The sequence below is a fragment of the Rhincodon typus genome, chromosome 25, assembly GCF_021869965.1.
Source record: "Rhincodon typus isolate 14 chromosome 25, sRhiTyp1.1, whole genome shotgun sequence".
Classification (NCBI taxonomy): domain Eukaryota; kingdom Metazoa; phylum Chordata; class Chondrichthyes; order Orectolobiformes; family Rhincodontidae; genus Rhincodon; species Rhincodon typus.
This window is the reverse complement of record NC_063356.1, coordinates 9,527,214-9,537,095: the sequence shown is the minus strand read 5'-3', so window position 1 is coordinate 9,537,095 and position 9,882 is coordinate 9,527,214. Positions and strand designations below refer to the sequence as shown.

Sequence of the window (9,882 nt, the reverse complement as noted above, 5' to 3'; positions counted from 1 at the left end):
GTCCTGGAGAGAGTGGTCCCTCCGGAAAGCAGATAAGGGTGGGGAGGGAAAAATGTCTTTGGTGGTGGGGTCGGATTGCAGATGGCGGAAGTGTCGGAGGATGATGTGTTGGATCCGGAGGTTGGTGGGGTGGTACGTGAGGACGAGGGGAATTCTTTTTTGGTTGTTATTGCGGGGACGGGGTGTGAGGGATGAGTTGCGGGAAATGCGGGAGACACGGTGGAGGGCGTTCTTTTCATTGAGGGGTGGAATTTGCGGTCCTTGAAAAACAAGGACATCCGAGATGTACGGGAGTGGAATGCCTCATCCTGGGAGCAGATGCGGCAGAGGTGAAGGAATTGGGAATAGGGGATGGCATTTTTGCAGGTAGGTGGTGGGAGGAGGTGTATTCTAGGTAGCTGTGGGAGTCGGTGGGCTTGAAATGGATATCGGTTTCTAGGTGGTTGCGGGAGATGGAGATGGAGAGGTCCAGGAAGGTGAGAGAGGTATTAGAGATGGTGCAGGTGAACTTAAGGTTGGGGTGGAAGGTGTTGGTGAAGTGGATGAACTGTTCGAGCTCCTCGTAGGAGCACGAGGCGGCGGTGATACAGCCCAGCTTGTCCCCGCCTCCCTAACCTGTTCTTCCTCCCACCTATCCCCTCCTCCTACCTCAAGCCGCACCCCCATCTCCTACCTACTAACCTCATCCCGCCCCCTTGACCTGTCTGTCCTCCCTGGACTGACCTATCTCCTCCCTACCTCCCCACCTACACTCACCTTTACTGGCTGCATCCCTGCCTCTTTGACCTGTCTGTTTCTTCTCCACCTATCTTCTCCTCTATCCATCTTCTATCTGTCTCCCCTTCTCTCCCTATTTATTTCAGAACCCCCTTCCCCTCCCCCATTTCTGTTGAAGGGTCTCGGCCCGAAACGTCAGCCTTCCTGCTCCTACGATGCTGCTTGGCCTGCTGTGTTCATCCAGCTCTGCACCTTGTTGTCTCAGTGTTGGTATTAGCATGGTCAGGATTTTTTTTTGGTGCGATATGTCCCTGGCTGAATAGAGAATAGCTGACTGCATAGATTTGCTTGTTATCCAGCAGTGTGAGGGTTACTTGACTGTGTAACTTATCACCCAATCAGCAAGGTTGAATAGGGTCTATGTATTACATTGGTGCTTATTCAGCAGGAATAGATGCAAGAACCCTGCATTGTTATTAAATATAAGACCTTGCACATATTTTAATCAGTGCAGGGATATGAATATGCCACTGCAGATCTGTACAACAGTATTTGAATAATATCTTTAATTAATGCAAAAGAACTAATATGAAGCATGAGTTTATTTCTTAATTTAAGGAAAAGGATTTAATATCTCTCTCTCAGTGATATTGGATAAAAGTGTCAAGTGGCTATGCTGAACTGCGATTATATTAGAATGTGTGGGTAGTCAAGAGGAAGCGTAGAAAGCCCATTTAGTGTCTAAAATGCAATCTTATGTTCAGTTAAATTTATACCAAACATTGAAACGTCTCCCAGAATCCTCTGGAGCTGTGGAGAGTCCGACCCTTCTCTTCACAAGGTTGGATTGTGGTAAGTTTTTAAACTTTAACTGTTGCTGTTTATTTTGCTTTATAAGAAGGCTTTAGCAAACAGAAACTTTCATGAGTCAAATTCTCAGCCATTTGAAACATATGCACCAAGTTTCCAAAACTGAGCACAAGGCTATCAAGATCAAATTGTTTACAGAGCTGCTGGGAAGAAGTGGAGGGCCATCGCTGCACAGCAACAGTTAGAAAGCCTTAACAATACTGCCCAAAGCCAAATAGGTTCAAGCACTCATTGCAATGTCATTCACTGGGTGTAGGATATACGGGCAATGTAAGAAATTATAATGGCAAAGCAATGAACACTTCAAGGCTAGATGAAGTGTCATCATTGGGAGAAGGCACAAGATTTCAAGTGGAAATCTACCAATCCAATTCCACGCACACTGAAGTGTTCCCCTTCCCAACTGCCAACTGTGGAGTCTTTCCACAATCCGAGCAGATAAGCAGCGACGCTGTGCAACTTAGACCACTGGCTTTCCTGCTCAGTAATGGATCAGCTCTCCAGTGTAGCCAGCTGCTAGGCAGAAAACTTTATTTAACAAAAAAAACCCTTCTAATGAGGCCCTGTAGCTAAATTAATCAAGACTTTCACATTCCTGGATTTCCCAACTGCTGAGGTCCTGTACCAAACTATAAATATCAGGGCAGCCATTTCTGCTCAGTTTTTGTTCAGCAAAATTCCAGAATTTTCCAGGCTGTTAGATTTCTAACACCTGTTGTATTTTCCACTTTGTGATATTTTAGCGCCTGCAGGGCAGGATATATTTGCTTTAAAAACAGGAAACTTTGACAAATGCCCCTCAATTTGCAGAGAGAGAAATGGCATCAATAATCAACTTTGTTCCCCTGTCCATGGATGCAGTCAGACCTTCTGAATATTTCCAGCATTTTTTTTATTCTTTCATACAATATGGGCATTGCTGTCTAGCCAGGCATTTGTACTCATTCTTTACTGGTAATTTAAGAGACAACCACATTGCTGTGGGTCTGTAGTCACATGTAGGCCAGATTCCCTTCCCTGAAGGACACTAGTGAACCAGGTAAGGTTTAATGACAATCAATGTGGTCACCTTTAGGCTAGCTTTTAGTTCCAGATTCAACTTTCACCATCTGCCTTGTGGGATTTGAACCCTTGTTGCCAAAATATTAGCCTGTGGTTCTGATTACTAATCTAGTGACATTACCATGACACCACCACCTCTTTGCAACTTCTGCAGATCTTCAGCATTTTCCAAGTTTTACTTTTGTAGGTTGAGATTGAGAGGGTGTTTCATCAGCATCTGCTGAGGATAATATATCTGGAAGGTTAGCCATTAATCCATTTAAATCGAAGGTGGAATATCCATTATTTTGACCGAGGGAATGATTTTGGATCACTGGGAAGTGTTGAAGGGCCCAGACGCGAAACGTCAGCTTTCCTGCTCCTCTGATGCTGCCTGGCCTGCTGTGTTCATCCAGCTCCACACCTTGTTATCTCAGACTCCAGCATCTGCAGTTCCTACTATCTCTCTTGACTGTTTCCTTGATAGTTGTCTTCACTTTTATCAATGCAAAGGTCTTAACTGTCCTTGTCTTTGACAGGCAAGCTCAGGAGTGAAGTCCTGGAACAAGCGCTGGTTTGTGTTGGCAGATCGATGCCTCTTCTACTACCGAGGTAACCATTAAACCTGACTAGAGATAGCGTTTCAGGAGAAGAGGGAGAGATAGCGGTGCCGAGAGGTTTAGGGAGGGAATTCCTCAGCCTAAGCAGTTGATGGCAATGCTCCCAGTGGTGGAGTGATTAAAATTCGAAATGTGTTATTTTAACGGTCAAGCTTTATTTAAGTAACAAACTCCCAAAACTGGACAGTAGAGGATAACACTGCCAGGATAGCTGAGGGAGAGGTCACTGACATGAGGTGAATATTGGAATGAGTAGCTGGGAGGAGAGTGGGGGTATACTTAGCAAACAATGGTAATCAGGGCCGGAGGAACCCCAAGGATTTGTTGGGCTTAGTGTATGAATGGCTGCATTTTCTCACCATACGAAGCCATTCATTCACTAGTGATCAGATGGGGCAGGAGGGCCAATGACAGTCTGTTTTTGTGTAAGCACAGCCTCTCCTTCCTCATAACGCAGAGCAGTACATGCGAAAGAGTGGTGAGATCTTTGTACCAGGAAAGATAATTCAGTAACAGCGAACTTTTTCTTTGAATCCAGATGAGAAAGAGGAGGCAGTTCTGGCGAGCATCCCATTGTTCAGCTTCTGGATAACCCCTGTTCAACCTTCAGACAACATCACCCGCAAGCACGCCTTCAAGGTGATGTAGTGCTCTCTCTGAAACTACTCTCTGAGAAGTCACTTGTAGATTTTGTGCAAGGGTGAGATTGAGACAGAATGTGAGGCCCACAATGAGTGACAGTCCTACCAGCATTCCATGCCTCAGCTTGCATGTGAATACCAGTCATGTGGGGAGAGGCACCAAAGTGTTCTCAGTGCTTTTAACACCCGACACAGAGTCGGTAGCTTTGGCCAGTGTTGAGTAGGACTGTTGAGGGTTCAGTGGAGGTAGATATAAATGAAAGCTATAAGTCCCCTATATTCCTAACCTCTTCAGGTATGCAAAAATGCCTTATGAACTGAAAATTGCCAATCCAAAAACTGTGTTTACAATTGATCCCTGTTCCAATGGCTTTCCATTCATACAGGGGATGGGGTTCTTGTGTTGAGCCTCCTCCATGTTTGTCCTGGAGGCTGCAAAAACTTATAGATTAATCTCGGGATCACTTTTAGATACAACTCAGGTGAAAAACCAAAGGAGCATTGAACAAAAATCTGAGTTTTTCTCTAGTTTGTGTCAACGATTTCATTAATTATTGGACATGGGGAATGAAAGGCTGTTTCACAAATGGTGAAGATTAATCCAATTGGCCAGCAAAGTGTTTGTTCTCTTTCCTATTGTAGAAAAGTAATGCCTGCAAGATGGACCAATGGTGGGAGTGTAGGGGGTTGGGTCATGTGTGGCTGGGATGTCATGTGATAAAATCTCCAGGAATACCCCCAGCTGGAACATGTGGAACTGCCCAAAATATTCTGGGAGTTGATGCCTTTCAAAGTTCAGCACAAATTGCACAAAATGTCTTGTGTAGGTGTCACTGCTTAATCTTTTGAGTTTATCTGTTATTTCCTTGTATTATTGATGTTTCTGTCCTTGTTATATTTGTTGTTCGCTCTCGTGGCTTCAGTACTTTTGGGTCTCTCCTTTCTTTCTTGACACAAAGTGGCCCCTCATCTGAAAATATTATCCAATTTCTGGAATTTCACAAACCTAGCATATAGGAATGTGGGAATATTATCTGATGATCCTCTCAAAAACCATATGGTAGCTTCATAATCCATCCTAGATTTGTCACATTCAGCAGATTTTTCTCTAATTTCTCAGATTGGATGAAATAGTTTTAATGACTGCTTCATTTATTTATTGAGTAAACGAGAGACCACTTTGTGACGATTAACCCCATCACTTTGCTTCATGCAAGGCTCACACCTCAGATACTAATTCCTAGTTAATATAATCCTGCTTGTTCTACTGTTTTGCATATGATGATTTAGAGTTAGTCAAAGAACCTTGTTGATTTAAATGCAATCACAATGGATATACTCGGGCATTCTCCCATACATTGACAGTCCTTGCCGCTGGCTGTTTTAGACATTTGTGACTCATATTTGTGGGTTTTTTTTTAAAAAAGGACCTCCACATGAGAAATTTTTCAGCAGAGCATCAGGTGTCAGAATTGTAGCCTCATTGGACTATTCATCAGGAGATTTTGATAGGGCTTCATTCTAATGTAGCACTGTCCTTGGAATCTCCTTGTAAATAGAGATATTTGGCTTGATAAATATTGAGAACAATACAGGAATAAGATCACAATCTTAACTCTTCAACAGCAAAGTCACTGCAGATGAAAAGAGATCAAGGAAGCTTGCCGTGTATTAGGGAATGTAAAATGCAAAATAAAGATAGTATAAACTGATTTCAAAATGCAGTATTAATAACGTGGAATGGATAACAAGCAACTCTCAAAGTACACCATATAATGTGAACCATTTGATTATATTATAGTCTGTACCTCACTCCAAGGTATCAATTAATTACAAATTGGAATATTTGATGAGATTGGAATGTGTTAGTCACCATAGGATATCCGTTATTCTGTATATTAAACCTGACGTAGGGATATGAGTAGGTCATTCAGCGTGAGACCGCTCTGCCATTCAGCCCGTTGAATCTGCACTGACCCTTCAGCAAACATCCCATGCACACCCACACCCCATGTTCATAACCCCATATGGGGCTTTTACCAAGGCTAACCCACCTGACCTGCACATCCCTGGACACTATGGACAATTTTTAAGCACAGCCAATCCACCATGCCTGCACATCTTTGGGCTGTGGGAGGACTGTATAGGGGCAGCACGGTGGCTCAGTGGTTAGCACTGCTGCCTCACAGCGCCAGCGACCCAGGTTCGATTCCACCCTTGGGTGACTGTCCCTGTGGAGTTTGCACATCCTCTGGGTGCTCCGGTTTCCTCCCACAGTCCAAAGATGTGCAGGTTAGGGTGGATTGGCCATGCTACATTGCCCATAGTGCCCAGGAATGTTCAGGTTAGGTGGGTTAGACATGGGAAACACAGGAGTAGGGGAATGCTCTTTGGAGGGGCGGTGTGGACTTGTTGGGCCAAATGGCCTGTTTCCACGCTGTAGGGATTCTATGAAACTGGAGCACATGGCAGAAGCCCATGCAGACAGGGAGAATATGCAAACTCCACATAGACAGATGCCCAAGATTGGAATCAAACCCAGCTCCTTGGTGATGTGAGGCAGCAGTGCTAACCACTATGTAACTAATATACTCAAAATGAGCTTCTACACCATTTTCTAAATTAGATTTCAGCCTGTACCTCACTCCTGGCCATCCGTTATTCAATGTGTAAGCTCACCAAACATTTTTATTAGATTCAAATTCTACTCGCAGAAATGCATCTTTGTTTTGAAGTTATTTGATTTTGGAAACACGAACATTGTGCCAGCCTTGATGCAGGGAGCTTGCCTCAATTGGCTCTTCCCTCGCAGATTGAGTGATATCTCTGTTAGCTTGTGATGATGGCACACACAGTCTCAGCCGCAACCACCCCTGAGGCTTTGTCTAATAAATCGAGGCAACTGAAATGTGGTTAGCCACTGCATGGGAAGATAAATTTAAAAAATCTGCTGTGAAACTTCCACTTCCCTCCTTTATTATGGTATGAGACTTGTAAATGAAAGGGTTGTTTTATTCCCTCTTTGTGTTCAGGAACATTTTTTACCTTTTAGCGTAATGCAAGAGCCCAAAGTTTTCCTTCAAAAGTACTTACACACACCACCCTAAAATGTCTTATAGGCACAGTTAAGATACAGACCAGCCATTATTTCACTGAACAGCAGAACACATTTAAGAGACTGAATGGCCTACTCTGTTTTCTACGTGTGTCTGTACACCTGCTCCCCTGGTAAAGAGATGCACTGCTTCTTAGATCTGGGACGTGATAGCATGATTGAGGTGACTTCCCTGATTTTACTTTAAATTAAGTCAATAGAATACATCGGTGTGATGTTCTGGTATGCATAAACTCAATGTACCTTAACTAATTCCATGTGCACTCTTCTACCTACAATAAACACGCAGAGTTGTACAACAAGAGAGGCACACCAACACATATGCACAAATGCGGCAGAAGTGATGTGTTACAAGAAGTTTGACACCATCTGAGGGAAAAGCAGCCTGCAACACATCCACAAGCATCAACTCCCTCCACCACCGACACTCAGTAGCAGCAGTGTGTACTATCTACAAGATGCACTGCAGAAATTCACCAAGGATCCTCAACAGCACCTTCCAAACCCATGACCACTTCCATCTAGAAGGACACCATCACCTTCAAATTCCCCTCCGAGCCACTCACCATCCTGACTTGGAAATATTTCGCCATTCCTTCAGCGTTGCTGAGTCAAAATCCTGAATTTCCCTCCCTAAAACATGTGGCTCGATCTACAGCACAAGAACAGCAGTAGTTCAAGAAGGCAGTTCACCACCATCTTCTCAAGGGGCAACTAGGGACGAGCAATAAATGCTAGCCCAGCCAGTGACGCCCACGTTCCACGAGTGATAAGAATATTTTAAAAAGTGCACATGCGCTTATGTTTGTTTGCCATATCTCTTGTGGGTATGTGTCTGTCTATAGCTGTGTCTCTGTATTCTGTTACCTAAGTGTCCAAAGCTTTCTGTACCTGCATGTTTGGTGGAAAGGTTTTGTCTGCACGCTGCGTGGCAAAATTGTTTAGAAAGAATATGCTTGCAGCTTCATTGCACATAGTAGAGAGAGGACATTTACTTTGATACGCCAAATGGGTTCCTTCTGTGCTGTATCATTCTACAATAGAGTTTATTTTCAGACAGATCAGGCCCACTTACAAGTCTGGTTGATGAAATCAAAAAAGAAGCAATGTTTTAAAAAAAAAACTTTTAAACTCCCCAAGCCTGAACAGCGAATAATTAAATGCTGGAAATACACAGCAAATCCATCAGAATCTGGAACATGACGAGCTCAAATGAATGTTTTTGGGTTGACAACCTTCAACTAATTGAATCTGACAAAGGATTTTGATCCAGACTCTTCCCCTCAAGAGCTTATGGTCCTAAAACTGGCTTACAGAAATAAAGTCAAATTTTAATCTTTATTCAAAAGTGACTTAGAGAAGCGCTAAAGCTGAAATGTTGACCTGAGAGTGACAATAAGCGCATATATGGCATTACTACAGTGTAACCCAAGAAATAATTCCAGACAAGTAAGATTCAGCAACAGGAAACACAAAATGTTTGTTACCTGGCAAGTCTGAAATGTTAGTTATCGGAGAATTATCACAGGCGAAGGGTGCTTTCTGAAAGTACATGATTATTGTCTTGGCGTTCAGACTAAGAGCAGATGTTGCAGATCAGCTGCTTGTTATAGAAATTGCTGAAGTTTGGTTTCTATAAAGTGTGGTTGATTCTCAGTCCACATGCAGACAGCATGTTGCTAAGCTAACCCCCTTGCTCCACTGGTTGGATTACAATTACACGAACAGATGAACAGGGAACAGAAAAAAGAAGCTTCATTGTCTTTAAGAAGATGACTGGTGAGGGAGTGGGTGGATGTTCCTTGTAGGTCCTGACTGCACACTGTTGCCTGGAGGGGTTAATATTACACTTCTGAAATTTATTTCTGAAAAATCGAGCCTGTGAATGCCTACACAGCCTCATGCATAAGGTCAAGCAGAGTGTTAATCCCCCAGCTGCTTTAAAACAAATGATATTCTCTAATCCAGCTGCCAAATTGCAGCAGAGTAGATTAGATATAGTTGATTTGCTGGGGGTACTGTTTTGTAGTTCTATATTTAAATCAGGCAGTAGTAGCAAGATAGGAGCAATTGGGGTCATGTGCTGGCTTGATCATTATGTGTTTGCAGACAACTTAAATGTTCCTATTGCTTCAGAGACTGAGACTAAGCATTTAGATGTCTTCGGGTAGTGTTTGCCTAAAGTTGTCTGACAAAGTCATGAACCCACAGGCTAAGAACGGTATTAAGGTGAAGATCCCAAACTAACACAATACCAGTAAAAGTGGATCTCTTGTAGCAAATGTTTGCAGAGATAACACTGTCAGGATAAGGAGAAGCATCTTCGGATCTTCTATTCCACATGTAACAAAATATCTGGCATTAGCACAACTACTCAAACACTCGGAAGTGTCTCGTGCTCCTCTTTTCATTCTAAAGGGTGAGTCTGTTCTGTCAATGGGAAGTGACCAACAAGAATCAGAGATGGTTCAACTTCCAAATGTGTTGCAGCAGTTGGAAATTCCTCTGGTCCATTTTAATTTTGCACCTTGATCAGATGAGCTGATGGACCAAGGAGTGGCACGTGGAGTTTAATTTAGATAAATGTGAGGTGTTGCATTTTGGAAAGACAAGTCAGGGCAGAACTTATACACTTAATGGTAGGGTCCTGGGGAGTGTTGCTGAACAAAGAAACCTTGGGGTGTAGGTTCATAGATCCTTGAAGGTGGAGCCGCAGGTAGACAGTGTAGTGAACAAGATGTTTGGTATGCTTGCCTTCTTTGGCCAGTGCATTAAATATAGGAGGTAGTAGGAACTGCAGATGCTGGAGAATCAGAGATAACAAGGTGTAGAGCTGGATGAACACAGCAGGCCAAGCAGCATCAGAGGAGCAGGGCCT

General features: G+C 43.3%; 1 protein-coding gene across 1 annotated transcript in view; it reads right to left on the bottom strand.

The window, feature by feature from the left end:
* Positions 1–8,357: 8,357 nt before the first annotated feature.
* Positions 8,358–9,882, bottom strand: part of ren (renin) — a 42,609-nt gene continuing 41,084 nt past the window's right edge. Inside the window, exon 9 of the mRNA XM_048611809.1 lies at positions 8,358–8,387. Coding sequence (XP_048467766.1) covers positions 8,358–8,387 — 30 coding nt within the window. The remainder of the gene's footprint in view (positions 8,388–9,882) is intronic.